Source organism: Triticum dicoccoides, chromosome 1B, assembly GCF_002162155.2.
Source record: "Triticum dicoccoides isolate Atlit2015 ecotype Zavitan chromosome 1B, WEW_v2.0, whole genome shotgun sequence".
Lineage (NCBI taxonomy): Eukaryota > Viridiplantae > Streptophyta > Magnoliopsida > Poales > Poaceae > Triticum > Triticum dicoccoides.
The window spans coordinates 710,331,423-710,354,187 of NC_041381.1; the positions used below are offsets into that span (position 1 = coordinate 710,331,423).

The 22,765-nt window shown below is 40.2% G+C and overlaps 1 protein-coding gene across 1 annotated transcript; it reads left to right on the forward strand.

Annotated features, from left to right (window-relative positions):
- Positions 1-4,151: 4,151 nt before the first annotated feature.
- Positions 4,152-12,366, forward strand: LOC119349881 (tRNA ligase 1-like). The gene is made up of 28 exons (XM_037617978.1): positions 4,152-4,381; positions 4,842-4,904; positions 5,013-5,166; positions 5,305-5,355; positions 5,476-5,558; positions 5,659-5,758; positions 5,930-6,008; positions 6,152-6,275; positions 6,562-6,668; positions 6,754-6,882; positions 7,458-7,522; positions 7,624-7,788; positions 7,920-8,071; positions 8,193-8,224; positions 8,306-8,460; positions 8,770-8,849; positions 9,092-9,157; positions 9,255-9,457; positions 9,684-9,797; positions 9,893-9,990; positions 10,101-10,161; positions 10,310-10,386; positions 10,490-10,561; positions 10,653-10,729; positions 10,835-10,918; positions 11,042-11,126; positions 11,634-11,792; positions 11,904-12,366. The coding sequence occupies exons 2-28, from the start codon at positions 4,870-4,872 to the stop codon at positions 12,303-12,305; spliced, it is 3,009 nt and encodes a 1,002-aa protein (XP_037473875.1). The 5' UTR covers positions 4,152-4,381; positions 4,842-4,869; the 3' UTR covers positions 12,306-12,366.
- The last annotated feature ends 10,399 nt before the right edge of the window (positions 12,367-22,765 follow it).

Below are 22,765 nucleotides of genomic sequence, written 5' to 3' on the forward strand. Positions count from 1 at the left end.
ATCGTATTTGTGGCAAGGCCACCTTCATAATTTTCATACATGTCGCTCTTGATTCATTGCATATCCCGGTACACCGCCGGAGCCATTCATATAGAGTCATATCTTCTTCTAGCTTTGAGTTGTAATTTTTGAGTTGTAAATCAATAAAAGTGTGATGATCTTCATTATTAGAATATTGTCCCAGTGAGGAAATGATGATGAAGACTATGATTCCCCCACAAGTCGGGATGAGACTTCGGACTTTATAAAAATAAAAGAGGCCAAAGAAGACCACCAAAAAGAAAAAAAGGGGAAAAGAAAAAGAAAAAGAAAAAAAAAGAAAAAAAAACAGAAAAAATGAGAGAAAAAGAGAGAAGGAACAATTGCTACTATCTCTTTTTCCACACTTGTGCTTCAAAGTAGCACCATGATCTTCATGATAGAGAGTCTCCTATGTTGTCACTTTCATATACTAGTGGGAATTTTTCATTATAGAACTTGGCTTGTATATTCCAATGATGGGCTTCCTCAAAGTGCCCTAGGTCTTCGTGAGCAAGCAAGTTGGATGCACACCCACTTAGTTTCTTTTGTTGAGCTTTCATACATTTATAGCTCTAGTGCATCCGTTGCATGGCAATCCCTACTCACTCACATTGATATCTATTGATGGGCATCTCCATAGCCCGTTGATACGCCTAGTTGATGTGAGACTATCTTCTCCCTCTTTTTGTCCTCACAACCACCACAATAGACCACCATAGTGCTATGTCCATGGCTTGCGCTCATGTATTGCGTAAGAGTTGAAAAAAGCTGAAGCGTGTTAAAAAGTATGAACCAATTGCTCGGCTCGTCATTGGGGTTGTGCATGATGGGAGTATTTTGTGTAATGAAAATGAAGCATGGCCTAACTATATGATTTTGTAGGGATAAGCTTTCTTTGGCTATGCTATTTTGATAGGACATGATTATTTGTTAGTATGCTTTGAAGCATTATTATTTTTATGTTCTGTAAGCTTTTATCTTGAATCATTTGGATCGGAACATTCATGCCACAATAGAGAAAATTACATTGAGAATTATGCTAGGTAGCATTCCACATCAAAAATTCTGTTTTTATCATTTACCTACTCGAGGACGAGCAGGAATTAAGCTTGGGGATGGTTGATACGTCTCCAACGTATCTATAATTTTTGATTGTTCCATGCTATTATATTACCTGTTTTGGATGTTTATGGGCTTTATTTTACACATTATTATCATTTTTGGGACTAACCTACTAACCGGAGGCCTAGCCCGCATTGCTGTTTTTTTGCCTATTTCAGTATTTCGAAGAAAAGGAATATCAGACGGAGTCCAAATGGAATGAAACCTTCGGAAGCGTGATTTTTGGAACGAACGTGGTCCAGACGACTTGGAGTGCAAGTCAAGAAGCAGCCGAGGCGGCCATGAGAGGGTAGCCCCCCCCCCATAGGGCGCTCCCCCTGTCTCGTGGGCCCCTCAGACGGCCACCGACATACTTCTTCCTCCTATATAAGCCTACATACCCCGAAAACATCCAGGGAGCCACCAAAGAAATATTTCCGCCACCGTAACCTTCTGTATCCGCGAGATCCCATCTTGGAGCCGTCGCCGGCGTTCTGCCGGAGGGGGAATCCACTACGGAGGGCTTCTACATCAACACCATAGCCCTTCCGATGAGTTGTGAGTAGTTTACCACAGACCTTCGAGTCCATAGTTATTAGTTAGATGGCTTCTTCTCTCTTTTTGGATCTCAATACAATGTTCTCCCCCTCTCTTGTGGAGATCTATTCGATGTAAACTCTTTTTGCGGTGTGTTTGTCGAGATCCGATGAATTGTGGGTTTATGATCAAGTTTATCTATGAATAATATTTGATTCTTCTCTGAATTCTTTTATGTATGATTGAGTTATCTTTGCAAGTCTCTTCGAATTATCGGTTTGGTTTGGCCTACTAGATTGATCTTTCTTGCCATGGGAGAAGTGCTTAGCTTTGAGTTCAATCTTGCGATTTTCTTACCCAGTGACAGAAAGGGTTGCAAGACATGTATTGTATTGTTGCCATCAAGGATAAAGAGATGGGGTTTATATCATATGCTTGAGTTTATCCCTCTACATCATGTCATCTTGCTTAATGCGTTACTCTGTTCTTATGAACTTAATACTCTAGATGCATGATGGATAGCGGTCGATGTGTGGAGTAATAGTAGTACATGCAGGCAGGAGTCGGTCTACTTGTTGCGGACGTGATGCCTATATACATGATCATTCCTAGATAATCTCATAATTATTCGCTTTTCTATCAATTGCTCGACAGTAATTTGTTCACCCACCGTAATACTTATGCTATCTTGAGAGAAGCCTCTAGTAAAACCTATGGCCCCCGGGTCTATCTCTTATCATATTTGCTTCCAATCTACTTTTATTTGCATCTTTATTTTCTGCATCTATATTACAAAATACCAAAAATATATTTATCTTATCATATTATCTCTATCTGATCTCACTTTCGCAAGTGGCCGTGAAGGGATTGACAACCCCTTTATCGCGTTGGTTGCGAGTTCTTTGTTTGTTTGTGTAGGTTTGTGGGACTTATGAGGAGCCTCTTACTGGATTGATACCTTGGTTCTCAAAAACTGATGGAAATACTTACGCTACTATTGCTGCATCACCCTTTCCTCTTCAAGGAAAACCAACCCAAACTCTAGACGTAGTAGCAGTGCCGGCCGACCGGCGACAACGATACTGGGAGATGACGATGAGGGAGAGGGACTGTAGCGGGGGCGGGGGTGCCACACAGGAATGAAATCGCCCCGCAAGCGCCATCCTCGGGCGCGGCGCGGCTTCGCCGGCCGTCCCTCCGGCGGCTGCGCAGCGGGCGTACTGGCGACGGAGGGGAGCTCCCAACGGCGGCGAGGGTTTCTCCCGTGTTGCCAGATGCGTGTGTGTGTGGGGGGGAGGGTGTCTTCCTCCGGTTTCTATAATCTTTCAATCTCTTTCAGGGAAGAAGTAAAAAAAATAAGACCAACCCAAGGGCTAACCCTCGTTGGCATTTTTTATAGGAGAAACTTCGTGAGCACCACGCGTCAAAGTCAAGGCTTGAACTCGGGTGGGCTGGCAGCTACCCCAGCTGCCCAGCCAACGGGTCGACGCCTCATCCTCGTCAGGGAAGAAGTAAGGAAGCAACGAGTGGACATAGGATTCTTGTAAATGTCTTCATGGATTGCCTTTCGGTGAGTACTGCAAATCGCCCAAAGCATGACAATCATCCTAGACTCCTCTACGGACAGATCTTCATGCATTGCAAAAAGCCAGTTCTTTGCATTGGGAAGGGTACAAAAAGGCAAGGTTTTTAATTTCAAAAACAAAATAATTTCGGAGCCCATCGAAATATGCGAAATTTCGGAAATTTCGCATATTTCGGATTTTCCGATTTCAAATTTAGCTTCATTTTATTGAATTCTAAAATAATTTAAATTCATTTGAAAATCTGTTTGAATCTGCATCGAAACTTAGGTGCTGATAATATTTCGGACCCCACTGAAATATGCGAAATTTCGGAAATTTCGTTGAAATTTTTAACCCTGATCCTATTCTCCGTGTACGTTGTGGGATAGTGATCAATCGCGCACCCTTGCCCGCGGGAATGGGCCAGCCCGTTCGTGTGTTCTGCGTTTTTTCCGTCTGATTTATTTTCGTTCTTCTTTCTCTTCCCTGATTATTTTTTTCTTCAAATTCGCAAACTTTTTTAAATTATGATTTGTTTTAAAAATCTTAAATAATTTCAAAAATCATGATTTTCTACAAATTTGTGAATATTTTTTGAAGTCGAAAACAATTTTGTAATTTCTTGAATATTTTATCAAACTCGTAAACATTGTATTTGAAGGTCATGAAAATTTATCAAATTCATGATTTTTTTGACTTTGTGATTTTTTTTGAAATTAGTGAACTCACGAATAGTTTTTGGAACTCTAAACATTTTGATCATGTATTTGATAAAATGTTGATCATGTATAAAAAAATTGTTTAAAAAAAAGAAATGCTCTAAACCTTTTGGAGGAGAAGCAACAAAATGGGCCGGCCTACAAAGCAGCGTGACAACCAACCTAGCCTAGCATAGCCGCCTAGCGCCACCCCAAGAAAACCCAGGAGACGGCGTCCCTCTGCTTCCCGGCCTCCGCCGCCGCAGCAGATGAGACAGAGTCCCTCTCTGTCCCTGCTGCCTGCTGCCTGCTGCCTCCAGAGAAATTCCGACACGATCGACTTGGCCTCCAGAGAAACTCCGACTCAAAACCCACCCTGCTCTGCTCCAAAGAAAGAAATTATACACTGCGTACTAGAAAGCTTTCAATCTGGATCGCCGGAACTGTGCTCCACCGGAGGTACCCCCGTTACAAGTCTTCTTTCTTTGCCGCCTAATTTTGCTGCTCCTGCTTGCTAATGCTACGAACCCCAATTTTCTTCATACACATACATACACTCCTCATCCTCATCCTGTACGTACGTGTGTAGTCATATTCTTCATCCTGTACTCCGGTGTAGTAGTGTTCTTCATTAATACTTCGTCAGAAAATTTTTGTAACTGAATCCTCGTCCCTGCCCTGCCCTGCGCACCTTACACTTTTTCATTCAATCATCAACTGTCCATCATCCACACATGTATATATGTAATTGAATTAATTCATCAGAAAATTTATTATTACCTGTTTTGTCTTCCCTTTGATTCTTTTTCCGCTTGTTGCATACTACTTTTTACATTTGATGGCTGAATGAATCGGGAGTTGAAGCTTGCAAGTTGCAGCCCTTGATACTGCCTGCTTGCTTATTCACTCATTGAAACAGAGGGAATTCTTCTTCTTGCAAGTTAAGGATGACGGCATCCAACGCAAATTCGTCATGTAATTGGTAACTCATTTTGCTTTTTGCCTATTCTATTCCTATTTCCCACAACTTGCTAGTATATGCTTACATATATCTATGCTCAACACTTTGATTTTTTTTTTAAACCACAAGTTCAAATACCTGTTCCTCGGAGGGGGCAGCTGACCAGGGTGATAACCTTTCGAGGCTGTTCACGGACTTCGCCGTGGACAACAACACGTTCGCGGAGGCGCGCATCAGGGCCGCTTTCTACCCCAAATTCGAAAATGACAATTCCGATCGACAGGTTTTTAATCAAGGCTTACTTTCTAAATCTTCCGTTGCTTAATTGCACTTTGGGAGTCATATTTAGATTTAGTGAATGGGGTTTTAATTAATAGCCTTTAGTGGGAACCTAACCTTACCCCCGGTTTTGTGATGGCAGACAAGGACTCGGATGATTGAGATGGTGTCGTGTGGCTCAGCTACCATGGAGGTATGTTTGATTTCTTCTTCTTTTGCCGTTTGATTAATTACTGGTTTTATTTTACCTAACTGCTTGCAGTGACGATGGTTAAAATGTGTTCACCCTACAAAAAGATAAGTTTTTCTCCAGGTTACGCTGAAGCATTCAGGATCTCTATTCATGTATGCCGGTCACCGTGGTGGAGCATATTCCAAGAACAGCTTTGGAAATATGTAGGTGCCACTAGTTTGTCTTGTTGATCTTTGTTTGTTGAGCTGTTTATTTAACTGAATGAAGGTGCAATTCCTTCCTTCTTTGGGGATATATATGTAGCTACACTGCTGTGGGCGTTTTTGTCCTGGACCGTATGTTTCGTGAAGCTTGGGGGAAGGAAGCCCCTAAAAAGCAAGCCGAATTTAATGATGTTCTTGAGGTATCCCAAGCATGTTTGGTGCCTAACCTTTCTTTGATACATAGTTTATTGAAATTTTAAACACTCATCAAGAATGTTCAGTTTACTATTAGGGCCTTTCATCGTTTGCATTTCGGCTTGTCAGCTGTTTTCTTAAAAATTCCTGATTTTGCCGCTGTTCTGTGCTTCTAGAAAAAACGGATAAACATTTCAATGGAACTTGTGACGGCTGTATTAGGAGACCATGGGCAAAGGCCAAAGGATGACTATGGTATGATGCCCGATTACTTTACCTATTTAACCGTGACATCAATTTTCAGACAATGAATTTTACCATTCTTGGTAGTCCTTTTTTTTGCACAAAATCTCTTTTGAATGCATATTTATATCAGTTTTATTTTGGCCTTTATGCAGCCGTGGTTATAGCTGTAACAGAGTTAGGTCATGGCAAACCAAGGTTCTATTCTACTCCACAAGTGATTGCCTTTTGTCAAGAATGGCGCCTACCAACAAATCATGTGTGGCTATTTTCCACAAGGTGGTCTTCTGACAAGTTTACTGTTTCCTATGTCAAAGTATTTGATATAAGTTTCCATTCCGAAGCTGTTTTAGATGAGATGCATCTTCATAATTGTTCTTTTAATTATGAGACTACAAGAGGGTTAAACCGTTTGTTGCCATTAATTTAGACTAAATTAGTTACTAATATTCCTTGTGAATGAGCCATTATTATTGCCATGCCCTCAAAAAGTGCACATCTCTTCAGTCTTCACTGCTGGGTCTTCCCTTATTATTATTATTCTTTATCTTTACATCTTTGCAAGGAAATCTGCCACTTCTTTTTTCACTACCTACGATGCATTGTGTGAAGAGGGGACTGCCACGCCGGTTTGCACAGCCCTTGGCGAAATAGCTGATATATGTATACCAGGTAAGTCTACTATTTTGAATAATAATTGCTGTATTACACTCTCACTGCTGTTCTAATATGTTTTCATGTCTCTCTTTATTTGTAGGGTCAAAGGATCATGTGATGGTACAGGGTGAGATTCTTGAAGGCCTGGTTGCCCGTATTGTTAGCCGTGAAAGTTTGGTTCAAATGGAACAAGTCTTGAAAAACTTCTCACATCCTCCACTAGATGGAGGTAAGCCAGTAAAATGATGTTGCCTTGTTATTTGAGTGATATAAATGATCCATACAAGAGGGTTTCTGTTTGTTTGCGAAGTTTTCATCTCAATATTAAGGTTCTTGTTCAAAGACTGGCTACTTCTCATTTGTTCGCATACATTTACCATGTGGAAATGCTAGGCCTGTTAGGATGCTATTGAGCATGGTAACTGAATCAGATCATCATGAATTAAAGATACGAGCAAAATTCTCCATATTCAGCTATATCTTTATTAATATGGGAGTGGAAAGGACAGAATAAGATAATAAGAAAGGAGAAGAAGTGAAATACTGAAAATAAAATACAAAAATTGTATCCTTGTTTGGTCATCCCCCCCTACCTTCTCATTTTGATTGCTATAGACGTATAGGTAATAATAGGATGTAGCATTTCTGAACCTTCACTTTTTGAAAAGCTTCTTATCTATGCTTTTGTATTAATAAATATTTTCCGATGCATCTGAACATGTTGTAGGAAATAATTCTTAATGCAGTCGAGTTGTAAATGCATTAGCTTTTACCATTGATTTAGAAAGTTACTCTTCTATGCAGTTGACTCTGATTTGGGACCAAGTTTACGTGAAATATGCGCCGCTTATAGGTCAGATGAAAACCAGGTACTGTTTAATGTTGTCAAGTTGTATTCGCTTTTTCATGATTTGTCTTAGTATTATATTGATTCTATCTTTTCTATAACTTATTAATTTTACATGAACAGAAAATTAAAGTACTTCTTGAAAATGTTGGATCTTCAATATGTCCAGACCATTCTGATTGGTTTGGAAGTGGTGGTCTTGATGCTCAGTCTCAAGACGCTGATGAATCGGTTGTCACTTGCTTTTTGCAAGCACATCCTACTGACAATACAACTAAGAAATTGCAGGTTAGTAGTTTTTTATTTGTTCCTGTCCAACAGTAAGTATTTTTTACTTACATTGTAAATGTTTTATAACTGCAAATGTCAATAATACAACAACTACTACATGACAACTAATTTCTTCTGCACTGTTACAGGAGATGATTCGTGTGATCAAGCAGAGAAATTTCCCTGTAGCACTCAAATGTTACCAAAAAGTTGATTCTCTTTCAAATGATAACTTGTATTACAAGATGGTTATCCATGTGCACAGTGATTATGTTTTTACAAGTTATCGGCAAGAGATGAGGTAAGATTGCAAAGTCAGTGTCGCATACCTAATTAGCTCATTGCAGCAGTGGATTTTTTTTTGCTTTATGGGATTTATTATCTCTGTTATTAGATTTAATTGGTCATGTACTACTTTTTAGGAAAAAGCAAGGGTTATGGCCACTGTATAGGGGTAAGATGGACCATGTGACTCAAAGTTCTTCTCAATACAATAAGTCAGCATGGCTTCGACTGACATAGTTTTCATGATTAGGTTTCTTCGTTGATGTAAACCTGTTCAAGGCGAATAATAGGAAGGCTGCTGAACATCCCAAAGACAGTAACACTTTACTGAAAAATATTGATGGTGCCGAGAACAGTGACGAGGATTCAAATTTGATGGTCAAACTAAAATTCCTGACTTATAAGGTAACTTCACTGCCATGGTTTCAGCTTCTTTCAGGGCTTAGGTGTTGATGTATGGATACAATGCTGTTACTCTGGATTGCTTGCTTTCATTTTAACATTTGATTGATGCACCTGTAAAATAAGTATTGCAGTGTCACTATAATTAATGCTGCCTATAAGCTTGGCATATCTGCGTGGCGGCCTTGTTTCCTTTAGAATCTTCTTTGTTAATTCTTGCACGCCGGAGAGTACTGCATCGTATAAGTTTTAACTAATGGATATGCATATGTATCTTCTAACAATTCCCTTACATGACTACCTGCCTGACAGGTAAGGACATTTTTAATTCGGAATGGCCTCTCCACCCTCTTCGAAGATGGCCCATCTGATTATAGAGATGATTGCCTGAGGTATGTCATGTATTCAAATCTCAAAGTAGGAAATGCATATTAGTAGGAAAAGTTAATATCTCTAAAGCGAGGCCGCTCACATGTAGGATGTGGTATTCAAGAATTTTTCTGCCATGTGAAATATGCGTAGTTTTGTCAATTGTGACTAGTTAAAATTTAAATTGTGGTTGGTGCTCTGCTCTTGTATTGAATACAAAGAGTGCTACCTGGTCTGACATCAATGGTCCTGAACGTGTTAATAGACAAATGGAGAATTGGGGAACATCAGCAAGTAAACAGAAGGAGCTTTGCGAACTGTTGGATGAATGGTATATTACTAACTTCTTTCTCTTCGTTCATAGGAGTTTTTTTTTTACCAAACTGCATATGTTTCTTTTAATTTAATTGGTTTGCCAAACAAAACAGGGCTGTGTATATTACAAGAAAGTGCGGAAATAATGCACCCTCGTCCTGGACGTATCTTAGCGAGGCAGAGCCTTTCTTTGAACAATATGCTAAAGCAAACCAGGATTTGATAGGGGCTGCTGGTGAATTGGTTCAAGCGTCTAGTCCTACTACGTCCCTCAATGGTGTTTCAAAACCCGAGGGCCTCATCGTCTTCTTTCCTGGTAAATTCTATTTTTCCTTATAACAGTTTTTAAGGTTTACGTTTCATCTTGAGTTGTTTTCAGTCATTAGAATAACTGAGGATATGACTGTCAAGCAAGATTAAAGAACATGATGAATCATCATCATTCGCATAGATCATCTTTTCCCTGCCAAGTTTCAATTTAATGATGATTTACTAATTCCCATTATGTCCTCGTTATATTATTTTGTTCTCCGATCCGTCAGGTATACCTGGTTGTGCAAAGTCTGCTCTATGCAAGGAACTATTGAAAATGCCTGGTGGCCTTGGTGATAATCGCCCTCTTCATAGTCTGATGGGAGATCTTCTTACTAAAAAAGGTACGCATCTTTAGCAGCATTCTTTGGTTGACATGTTCATAGGACCAAAATATAGATTCGGAAAAAATCCATTTTCAAACTATCTCCCCTTACAGCAAAATACTGGCAAAAGGTTGCTGACGAGCGGAAAAAGGAACCATTTACAATAACCCTCGCCGACAAAAACGCACCAAATGAGCAAGTGTGGCGGCAGGCAAGATTGCTACTTTCAAATGAGAAGATGGAGTCAATGTTATTTCTTTCACATGCTACATACAGTTTAGAAAGAAAGAACTGAATTTGTGGTCCATTTATATATTGTAGATTGAGAATATGTGTGGGACCACAAAAGCGGCTGCTGTTCCTGTTGTTCCTGATTCTGAAGGTAATTAATTATCAGTATGCTTTATCGATTTGTTTTTTGTTTCATGCTTTTTCTGCTACTTGACACAAAAAACAAGTCTGTACAAAACCCCAGATTATCTCTGCTTATGATGTGTTTGTATTTTTTCTTCATTTCCTTGAAACTGCAGGCACCGACACAAATCCATTTTCTCTTGATGCTCTTGCTGTTTTCATGTTTCGCGTACTCCAGCGGGTCAATCATGAGGTACACAAAGCCATTTACTCTTGAAGCTCTTGCTGTTTTCAAGTTTGCTGTAAATTGTAAATTGTCCTCTAACATGTTATGACTTACATACCTACATATAAAGGGAAATCTGGACAAGGCATCACAGAATGCTGGTAAAGTTGTGCTAGAGTTTTACAACCTCTATGATGGCAAGGTATGCCCTTTCCCAAAAATACAGTTTCAGATCCTATTGGGATGCCATACCATGTTATCAGTGTTACATTCAAGAAAAAATGCACTTCCAGAATCGAAGAGAATTCGAAGGCCGACTGCACGAGCGTTTCGGCTCCTTGGTTAAGATGCCTCTCCTCAAGCCAGATAGGTAGATATTTTTACATATTCCTGAAGCCAGAGAAACATGCCATTTTTGTTGGTCTTAAAAAAACTTGTACTTACTGAACTGCTACTTGGCTTCTCCTATTTTCAGAGCTCCATTGCCTGGTGATGTCAAAAGTATCTTAGACGAGGGGCTTAGCTTATTCAAATTGGATCGAAGCAGGCATGGAAGAAGGTATGGAACCGCTACCTCTTAAAACCTGAGTACAAATTAAACTACTGCTGTGGAATAGTCAAATAGTCATCAAAATCATGATTCTTTATAATCTGGCTGATGTGATCAATAATGTCGAATCAGAGTGGAGCCATCAGAATGGACACAGTGGGAGGAGAGGTTGCGCGAGATCTTGTTGGAGAATGCTGATTATCTTAAATCCATTCAGGTAAACATATCTCATGTACGTATTTATTTGTCAGTGAAAATCTGTATTCTTTTCAGGAAACACTTAACTTTATGGACTGACGTGTTGTGTTGATTTGAGTCGAAGTACATACAGTAGGCTTACAAGAGAACATACACAAACCCTAAACTTGGTTGGAAACACCATATATTAATTGTACCACCGTCTCTACTTTCGGGCACCTACACTCACACATTTGGGTACCAACCTCATCCATTGGGTGAATAATACCCTTTTTACAGTCACAAGTTTGGAGTGTTAGCCTTAACATTTAATCTCATCTCTGATTTAGCAATAGCAATTGAGGTGACTTTACATTGCTACGTGAGGTGCTTTGATCAGAGAGTTATTGGCTAGCAATAGCATTAACTGATCCAGCCTACTAAAAGTCTGAAACCATCAAAGTTTACAATTTCAGCGCACAGGTTGGTGATGATGCTTTTGTTCCCTGAGGAAAAGATAATTGATTTCTTTGGCTCTAATGTGTAGGTTCCGTTTGAGGCTGCGGTGAAACAAGTAGTGGAACAGTTAAAGGCCGTGGCAAAAGGTGATATCAAACCACCTGATACTGCGAAGCGGAGGTTGGGCAATATCGTTTTTGCTGCTGTTACATTATCCCCGGCAGACGTATTGGGCCTTGTCCGGAAGGTAACAAGCAGTGTATGCTCATCTTATATGGTAGTCTCCAATAAGATAGATGTATTGGACGATGCTGTGAATCTAACCGGATCATGCATATTGCACAACTGAACTCAACAGGTTGCAGAGAAGGACACGGATGTCGACAATTTTCTCAACGGCATAAAATTAGAGGATAGCCTCAAGAACAAGGTGCATGTCACCCTCGCCCACAAAAGGGTCCATGGTGTAGCCGCGGTCGCAAGTTATGCGGTCTACGAGAAGCAGGAACTAGCCGTATCGTTTAACGCCTTCGTCTACACCGATAAGATGGCTGCCCTCGAGGCACAGATTGGAACGGTAAACGGAGAGACCATTGTCTGCAGAAATGATTGGCCACATGTTACTCTATGGACAGCTGCAGGCGTGGCACCAAAGGAAGCAAACACACTGCCGCAGTTGGTTTCCCAGGGAAAAGCAAAGCGGGTGCCGGTCGACCCTCCTATCACCATCTCTGGAGTTGTCGACTTGAACTGTCTTTAGATTAGATATTTGTACACTATTCGGTGGGACCGATCAATACAAAATATGCAAGCTTTAGGCTTTTCGGTGACTTCGGATGAAAACGTTCTTTGGCTCCGAGTTGTGATGACCTAAGCACTTTACACACTTTGGTATCACCGACTGAAACTATTTGGAAATTCTGAACAAGTTGCAGTAGGACGAAGGGCCAACTCGGCGAGACCAAGGTTTTAGGTTTTTAGGCAACGACTATGTCATGGATGACTTGGTGACTCCGGGTGTGAATGCATGTTCGGTGAGTCCGACTAGTATTTAGGGTTTGTGACCGTGGGAGTGTGAGAAGGCTTTTGGAGCTTGATCTCTAAACACTTGAGCAGTGAATCCATTATCACAACCTTTTTTTTCCTTTTTGATAGTATTGGCATATCTATGGACTCAATGTCTTGGAACATAAATATAAAAAGGAGTCTTGAGGCTTGACCAACACTTGTCCTTAGCATCTTGAGGGGGAGTTGAACTTTAATGAAATATACTCAAGCAAAACATTAGTCCAACAATATGTATGTTGACATGAATACCAAAACCATCAGGGAGTGGATGTGCTTTCACTCTTCTTCCTCGACTTGACAACATGTCAAGGCTCCTGCCCTGGATCTTCCTCCTCAATAATCGTCTTAGTCGACTGGGACGAGGCGTGATCACCCTCACTAGAAACACGACCTAGTAATACAAATCGTTATCCAGACACGTGCGAGGATCCCGACGAGAGGACACTTGGTGCGAGGCAACAAGATTGAGGGGACAACAGACGGGGAAACTATGGCCTCTGACTCAGAGCAAAGCAGCCGACAATGACCCTTTCATCCCCAAGCGAGATTGGCTCAACGGCTTCTTAACGGCTTTTGCGTCACATGGAGGAGGACCTCATACAACCTCTAATTGCCCAGACTGAGCAAAAGTTGTATCTTAAAAATTGAAAGAGAATTTCACTTATCCCGGCCTCTACACCAACTAGGGAGGAAAAAAAATCCTATACGACCGGGTTGTATGGTTTCGATCTGGAGACCCACTTAGCTGATTGACGTGTGGCAGCGCCAATCTCGTCGCAAAAGGTAACTTATCTGCCAATTCCGTTTGCCAAATCTCAATTCCAAGCTCGGTGCGCTCGTTCCCGACGACGACGGCATGGCGGCAAGACGGCAGTGACACGGCGACGGAGACAGCCTACCAAACAACTCCATTGCTGTAGGTCTTGCCCGATGATGGATTCATTTTCTTAAAATGCTCGGTGCCTTGACAAGCGAGAGGACTCATGCCGGCGGCGAGCAGTGGGGTTACCCCAGCAGCGAGCAGCGGGGTTACGCCGGCGACGAGCAGCTTGGCCTCGACGGCGGGTGTGAGCAGCGCGATTCTGCCGGCGTCGAAAAGTTTGGCCGCGACCGACGGGGCAAACAGACTAGACAGACGTTGGTGAGTAGGGAAAATCGCAGTGGCGGCGAGAAGCATGGCTCTGTCGGTCGGCGGTGACAGACACAGAGCACCAGCGGCAGGTTTGGGATCTCGCTGTGAAGGGAAGTAGGGAACGAAACAATGGTTGGTTTTCATGACAGAGAATCAGAGAAGAAGGTACATGCATTGAGATTCGCACTGCCACGTGTCAATCAACTGAGTGGGTCTCCCGATCAAAACCATACAAACCGGTCGTATAGGAATTTTTTCCAACTAGGGATGCTGATTGAGAGGGAGATGAATGGATTAAGGTTTGGCTTTTGAATTACACACAATTAACACATACATACATATATACATACATACATACATACATACATGCATGCATACATAGAGATGAATGAATGATATGATACATGCATACAGAGAGAGAATTAAGATGGTTATTGATTAGTCGTTGGTGGGATTGGGATTAGGATTATGATTGTTGGCTTGGTGCGTATAAGTGGGTGGTGCACTTGTCAATCCCTCGACGGTTACGAGCAAGATTAAATTGTATGGTGATAGATAGATAGATAGATCACACAAAAATACAAAATAAAATAAATAAAAGGAAAACCATTACAAAGCAAGGTTGATGTATGTATGTATGTGTTAATTTGAGTCCACCATACCTACCTATATACGGTATTCCCATGTCGTTTTAAGAAAATTTGTATGTGCCATATCTAATTTTCAAAATGAATTTGCTTTTTGTGTGCTCGTACCGCTCATGAAGCAGCAAAGGGTGGCCAATATTTTCCATGCTAGATGTGTTATTCTCAAGATGAGTGTTTATTCGCTTGTCATTGCACGAGAGTGCGGCGGTAATAGGGATGCCCAGTCCCGAAATGAAAAAGAAATTTACTTTATGTTGTCAAATAATAAATTCCTTGTAAACTGTTGGTATGGAGGGCATCCATGAATACGGCTAGCCAAAGATTGTGAAAGGATGGTGGAAAAAGGAATAAACTTTATTTTCTGTTTGGGAACCGCCTATGATATATCTAGCATGGAAAGTGTTGGGAATTACTCAGTCATTTTTGTTGATGTGAAAAGTATGCCTGTCAAAAAAAATTATCTCTCAATTTAAGCTTTGAGCTATAGCACCTCTACAAATCCTTACTTCCCTCTGCGAAGGGCCTATCTATTTACTTTATGTAAATTTTATTTTTATTTGAGTCTCCATCTTCTCTTATAAAGCACCAACTAAGGGGCACTATGATCATACTTGAGCATTTGATGTAGCTAATATGCGAGTGTGTTCCATGAATGGATCAATGATTCAGCATGATGGGCTAGGGATAACTTTATTTAGTGTTGATATTTTGAAAGGCATGATTGCTTGTTGATTGATACGTCTCCAATGTATCTATAATTTTTTATTGTTACGTGCTATTATATTATCTGTTTTGGATGTTTAATGGGCTTTAATATGCTCTTTTATATTATTTTTGGAACTAACCTATTAACCGAAGGCCCAGTGCGAATTGCTGTTTTTTTGCCTATTTCAGTGTTTCGCAGAAAAGGAATATCAAATGGAACAAAACCTTCGCGAGGATCTTTCTTGGAACAAACGCAATCTAGGAGACTTGGAGTAGAAGTCAGAGACGCAACGAGGCGGCCATGAGACAAGGGGGTAGGCGCGCCCCCACTCTCGTGGGCCCCTCGTAGCTCCACCGGCCTACTTCTTTCGCCTATATACACTCTTATACCCTGAAAACATCCAGGGGAGCCATGAAACAAGTTTTCCACCGCCGCAACCTTCTGTACCTGTGAGATGCCATCTTGGGGCCTTTTCCGGTGATTTACCGGAGGGGGATTCGATCACGGAGGGCTTCTACATCAACACTATAGCCTCTCCGATGATGTGTGAGTAGTTTACCACAGACCTTCGGGTCCATAGTTATTAGCTAGATGGCTTCTTCTCTTTCTTTGGTTCTCAATACAAAGTTCTCCTCGATGTTCTTGGAGATCTATTCGATGTAATACTCTTTTACAATGTGTTTGCCGAGATCCGATGAATTGTGGGTTTATGAACTTGATTATCTATGAATATTATTTGGTTCTTCTCTGAGTTCTTATATGCATGATTTGATATCTTTGCAAGTCTCTTCAAATTATCGGTTTAGTTTGGCCTACTAGATTGATCTTTCTTGCAATGGGAGAAGTGCTTAGCTTTGGGTTCAATCTTGCGGTGCTCGATCCCAGTGATAGAAAGGGAACCGACACGTATTGTATTGTTGCCATGAGGATAAAAAGATGGGGCTTATATCATATTGCTTGAGTTTATCCCTCTACATCATCTCCTCTTGCCTAATGCGTTACTCTGTTCTTATGAACTTAATACTCTAGATGCATGTTGGATAGCGGTCGATGTGTGGAGTAATAGTAGTAGATGCATAATCGTTTCGATCTATTTGACACGGACGTGATGCCTATATTCATGATCATTGCCTTAGATATCATCATAACTATGCACTTTTCTATCAATTGCTCGGCAGTAATTTGTTCACCCACCGTAATACATGCTATCATGAGAGAAGCCACTAGTGAAACCTATGGCCCCCGGGTCTACTTTACATCATATAAGTTTCCAATCTATAATTCTAGTTTACTATTTACTTTGCAATCCTTATTTTCCAATCTATACAACAAAAATACCAAAAATAGTTATCTTATTATCTTTCTCAAATCTCACTTTTGCAAGTGGCCATGAAGGGATTGACAACCCCTTTATCGCGTTGGTTGCAAGGTTCTTGATTGTTTGTGCAGGTACTAGGAGACTTGCGTGTAGTCTCCTACTGGATTGATACCTTGGTTCTCAAAAACTGAGGGAAATACTTACGCTACTTTGCTGCATCACCCTTTCCTCTTCAAGGGAAAACCAACGCATGCTCAAGAGGTAGCAAGAAGGATTTCTGGCGCCGTTGCCGGGGAGATTTGCGCCAAGCCAAGTCAAGATTTGGTCTGCTGTCAACTAGCCATTTCTGGCGCCGTTACCGGGGAGATCTACGCTCAAGTCAAGCCATACCAAGTACCCATCACAAACTCTTATCTCTCGCATTACATTATTTGCCATTTGCCTCTCGTTTTCCTCTCCCCCACTTCACCTTTGTCGTTTTATTCGCCCTTTTTCACCTCTTTTCGCTTGCCTCTTGTGTGCTCGTGTGTTAGATCGTTTGTTTCGCCATCATGGCCAGTCCTTCTATCATTGTTAATACTCCCAATAATTAAGTTCTTAATTTTAAACAAAGGGAGGGAGAAAATCTAAAAGATGCTTGGTATAGAATTTGCAATGCTCAAAATAGATCCACTAGGAAGCAATCTACTTCCGTTCTTCTTCGCTATTTTTACGTGGGCATCACTCCTTGGAACAGATATATTCTTGATACCATTACCGGAGGGAATTTCTTGAGTAGCCATAATTTTGATTCTTATAACGCTACGATAGATTTGCTAGGCCCACCACCTCCTTTGGTTAATGGAACTATTTTAACTTTGGAACATGTTATGCAAAGGCTTGGTATTATTGAAAATAAAATTGCCACTATAGAGTTGATCGAGAATTTGGATAAAAAGATCCTCAACAAATTACCAAATATGGATCTAAGGTAGGAGTTACTCTAATTTTTTTTAGAGAAAAGGAACCCATAGTTAATGAAAAAATAGATCGAGATTCCACTAGAATTGATAAACTTGAGGATATTATTACCAACTTAGGGCCTGCCTTTTCTACGATTAGAAACACATCAAAACTTCTTCCTACCAAAGTTGCCAAGTTTATGTATGTTCCTAAAAATAAGGGTGAGCCTTCTAGTAAGGAGAATGAAGATCTCAAATCAATAAGTATTCACCCCAATTTTTTCGCTATCATTAAGGAACCTTTTGCTACAAATGAATCTCTTGATTTCTTGCCTAGGAGTTTGATCATCAACAAAAAGAAAGAATTTCCTAAGGGTTATAAGTGTTCAGTTGAAGAATTGCCCGCCAAATATGACAATACCTAGATCTATTCTCGTTTTTATGCCTAGCTAGGGGCGTTAAACGATAGCACTTGTTGGGAGGCAACCCAATTTTATTTTTGTTCCTTGCTTCTTGTTCCTGTTTAGTAATAAATAATTCATCTAGCCTCTGTTTAGATGTGATTTTATGTTTTAATTAGTGTTTGTGCCAAGTAGAACCTTTGGGAAGACATGGATGAAGTCTTTGCGATCTTGCTGTAAAAAACAGAAACTTTAGTGCTCACGAGATTAGCTGCCATTTTTTACGGAGAGTGATTTTAGGTTGATTATTTTTGAAGATGATTAATAGACAAATTCCTCATGTCCAAAAATTTATTTCCGAATTTTTGGAGTTACAGAAGTATACGTTTGATACAGATTACTGCAGACTGTTCTGTTTTTGACAAATTCTGTTTTTCATGTGTTGTTTGCTTATTTTGATGAATCTATGGCTAGTATTGGGGGGTATGAACCATAGAGAAGTTTGAATACAGTAGGTTTAAAACCAATATAAATAAAGAATGAGTTCATTACAGTAACTTAAATTGGTGATTTGTTTTCTTATACTAACGGAGCTCATGAGATTTTCTGTTTAAGTTTTGTGTTGTGAAGTTTTCAAGTTTTTGGGTAAAGATTTGATGGATTTTGGAATAAGGAGTGGCAAGAGCTTAAGCTTGAGGATGCCCAAGGCAGACCAAGGTAAAATTCAAGGACAACCAAAAGCCTAAACTTGGGGATGCCCCAGAAGGCATCCCCTCTTTTGTCTTCGTCTATCGGTAACTTTACTTGAGGCTATATTTTTATTCACCACATGATATGTGTTTTGCTTGGAGCGTCTTGTATGATTTTATTATTTGCTTTTTAGTTTACCACAATCATCCTTGCTGTACACACCTTTTGGGAGAGACACACATGCATCAGAATTTATTAGAATACTCTATGTGCTTCACTTGTATCTTTTGAGCTAGATAATTTTGCTCTAAGTGCTTCACTTATATCTTTTAGAGCACGATGGTGGTTTTATTTTATAGAAATCATTTGATCTCTCATGCTTCACTTATATTATTTTGAGAGTATTTTAGAACAGCATGGTAATTTGCTTTGGCTATAAAATTAGTTCTAATATGATAGGCATCCAAGATGGGTATAATAAAAACTTCCATATAGAGTGCATTGAATACTATGAGAAGTTTGATACTTGTTGATTGTTTTGAGATATGGAGATGGTGATATTAGAGTCGTGCTACTTGAGTAATTGTGAATTTGAGAAATACTTGTGTTGAGGTTTGCAAGTCCTGTAGCATGCACGTATGGTAACCGTTGTGTAACAAATTTGAAGCATGAGGTGTTTCTTTGATTGTCCTCCTTATGAGTGGCGGTCGGGGACGAGCAATGATCTTTTCCTACCAATCTATCCCCCTAGGAGCATGCACGTAGTGCTTGGTTTTGATGACTTGTAGATTTTTGCAATAAGTATGTGAGTTCTTTATGACTAATGTTGAGTCCATGGATTATACACACTCTCACCCTTCCATCATTGCTAGCCTCTTCGATACCGTGCATTGCCCTTTCTCACCTCTAGAGTTGGTGCAAACTTCGCCGGTGCATCCAAACCCCGTGATATGATACGCTCTATCACACATAAGCCTCCTTATATCTTCCTCAAAACAACGACCATACTTACCTATTATGGCATTCCCATAGCCATTCCAAGATATATTGCCATGCAACTTTCCACCATTCCGTTTATTATGACACGCTTCATCATTTTCATATTACCTTGCATGATCATGTAATTGACATCGTATTTGTTGCAAGGCCACCATGCATAAATATTCATACATGTCACTCTTGATTCATTGCCCATCCCGGTACACCACCGGAGGCACTCATATAGAGTCATATTTTGTTCTAGTATCGAGTTGTAATCCTTGAGTTGTAAATAAATAGAAGTGTGATGATCATCATTATTAGAGCATTGTCCCGTGTGAGGAAATTAAAAAAGAAAGGCCAAAAAAAAGAAAGGCCAAAAAAAAGAGAACGGCCAAAAAAGAGAAGGCCGAAAAAATGAGAGAAAAAGAGAGAAGGGGCAATGTTACTATCATTTTTCCACACTTGTGCTTCAAAGTAGCACCATGATCTTCATGGTAGAGAGTCTCTTATTTTGTCACTTTCATATACTAGTGGGAGTTTTGATTATAGAACTTGGCTTGTATATTCCAACAATGGGCTTCCTTAAATGCCCTAGGTCTTCATGAGCAAGCAAGTTGGATGCACACCCACTTAGTTTCTTTTGTTGAGCTTTCATACATTTATTGCTCTACTGCATCCGTTGCATGGCAATCCCTACTCCTCGCATTGACATAAATTGATGGGCATCTCTATAGCCCGTTGATTAGCCATGTCAATGTGAGACTTTCTCCTTTTTTGTCTTCTCCACACAACCTCCATCATCATATTCTATTCCACCCATAGTGCTATGTCCATGGCTCGCGCTCATGTATTGCGTGGAAGTTGAAAAAGTTCGAGAATACTAAAATATGAAACAATTGCTTGGCTTGTCATCGGGGTTGTGCATGATGAGAGCATTTTGTGTGACGAAAATGAAGCATGGCCAAACTATATGATTTTGTAGGGATGAGCTTTCTTTGGCTATATTATTTTGAGAAGACATAATTGCTTGGTTAGTATGCTTGAAGTATTATTATTTATGTCAATATTAAACTTTTGTCTTGAATCTTTTGGATCTGAATATTCATGCCACAATAAAGAGAATTACATTGAAAATTATGTTAGGTAGCATTCCATGTCAAAAATTCTATTTTTATCATTTATCATTTACCTACTCGAGGACGAGCAGGAATTAAGCTTGGGGATGCTTGATACGTCTCCAACGTATATATAATATTTGATTGTTCCATGATATTATATTATCTTTTTTGGATGTTTAATGGGATTTAATATGCTCTTTTATATTATTTTGGGGACTAACCTATTAACCGAAGGCCCAGTGCAAATTGCTGTTTTTTGCCTATTTCAGTGTTTCGCAGAAAAGGAATATCAAATGGAATCCAAACGGATCGAAACCTTCACGAGGATCTTTCTTGGAACAAATGCAATCCAAGAGACTTGGACTGGAAGTCAGAGACGCAACGAGGTAGCAAAGGTAGGAGGGCACGCCCAGTGGGGGTAGGCGCACTCCCACCCTCGTGGGCCCCTCGTAGCTCCACCAACCTACTTCTTTCGCCTATATATACTCTTATACCCTGAAAACATTCAGGGAAGCCATGAAACCACTTTTCCACCGCCGCAACCTTCTGTACCCGTGAGATCCCGTCTTGGGGCCTTTTCCGGCAATCTGCCGAAGGGGGATTCAATCACGGAGGGCTTCTACATCAACACCATAGCCTCTCCGATGATGTCTGAGTAGTTTACCACAGACCTTCGGGTCCATAGTTATTAGCTAGATGGCTTCTTCTCTCTCTTTGGTTCTCAATACAAAGTTCTCCTCGATGTTCTTGGAGATCTATTCGATGTAATACTCTTTTGCGGTGTGTTTGCCGAGATCCAATGAATTGTGGGTTTATGAACTTGGTTATCTATGAATATTATTTGGTTCTTCTCTGAATTCTTATATGCATGATTTGATATCTTTGCAAGTCTCTTCGAATTATTGGTTTAGTTTGGCCTACTAGATTGATCTTTCTTGCAATGGGAGAAGTGCTTAGCTTTGGGTTCAATCTTGCGGTGCTCGATCCTAGTGATAGAAAGGGAACCGACACGTATTGTATTGTTGCCATCGAGGATAAAAAGGTGGGGTTTATATCATATTGCTTGAGTTTATCTCTCTACATCATGTCATCTTGCCTAATGCGTTACTCTGTTCTTATGAACTTAATACTCTAGATGCATGCTGGATAGCGGTCGACGTGTGGAGTAATAGTAGTAGATGTAGAATCGTTTCAGTCTACTTGACACGGACGTGCTGCCTATATTCATGATCATCGCCTTAGATATCATCATAACTATGCGCTTTTCTATCAATTGCTCGGCAGTAATTTGTTCACCCACCGTAATACATGCTATCATGAGAGAAGCCACTAGTGAAACCTATGGCTCCCGGGTCTACTTTACATCATATAAGTTTCCAATCTATAATTCTAGTCTACTATTTACTTTGCAATCTTTATTTTCCAATCTATACAACAAAAATACCAAAAATATTTATCTTATTATCTTTATCAGATCTCACTTTTGCAAGTGGCCGTGAAGGGATTGACAACCCCTTTATCGCGTTGGTTGCAAGGTTCTTGATTGTTTGTGCAGGTACTAGGCGACTTGCGTGTAGTCTCCTACTAGATTGATACCTTGGTTCTCAAAAACTGAGGGAAATACTTACGCTACTTTGCTGCATCACCCTTTCCTCTTCAAGGGAAAACCAATGCATGCTCAAGAGGTAGCATTGATATGCTTGAGTATTGAAATCTTCATGTCAAAACTTGAGTATTGCTTTGAACCATATAAAAGTCCATATGTACATGCTACAAAAGAAAAAAATATGTGATGAATATGTTAGGCAGCATTCCACATCAAAAATTCTGTTTTTATCATTTACCTACTCGAGGACGAGTAGGAATTAAGCTTGGGGATGCTGATACGTCTCCAATGTATGTATAATTTTTGCTTGTTCCATGCTGTTAAATTATCATTCTTGAATGTTTTACAATCATTTTATAGCAACTTTATGTTATTTTTTGGGACTAACTTATTGACATAGTGCCCAGTGCCAGTTGTTGTTTTTTGCTTTTTTTTACTTGACGGGATATCAGTACCAAACGGAGTCCAAATGCAGCAAAACTTTTTGGAGAATTTTTTTGGACCAGAAGACACAAGATGAGCCAAAGAAGTACCAGAGGGGAGGCCCGAGGGGAGCACAACCTCGGTGGCCTCCCGCACCGCCTCTTCACCCTATAAATACTCAAATATTGC

Excerpts from the sequence above, each read along its gene's own strand:
- LOC119349881 (XM_037617978.1), top strand. The coding sequence starts at position 4,870 with ATGACGGCATCCAACGCAAATTCGTCATGTAATTG. Across the intron at positions 5,559-5,658 it reads AAGAACAGCTTTGGAAATAT|CTACACTGCTGTGGGCGTTT; the intron begins GTAGGTGCCACT and ends ATATATATGTAG. Across the intron at positions 10,919-11,041 it reads CGAAGCAGGCATGGAAGAAG|AGTGGAGCCATCAGAATGGA; the intron begins GTATGGAACCGC and ends ATGTCGAATCAG.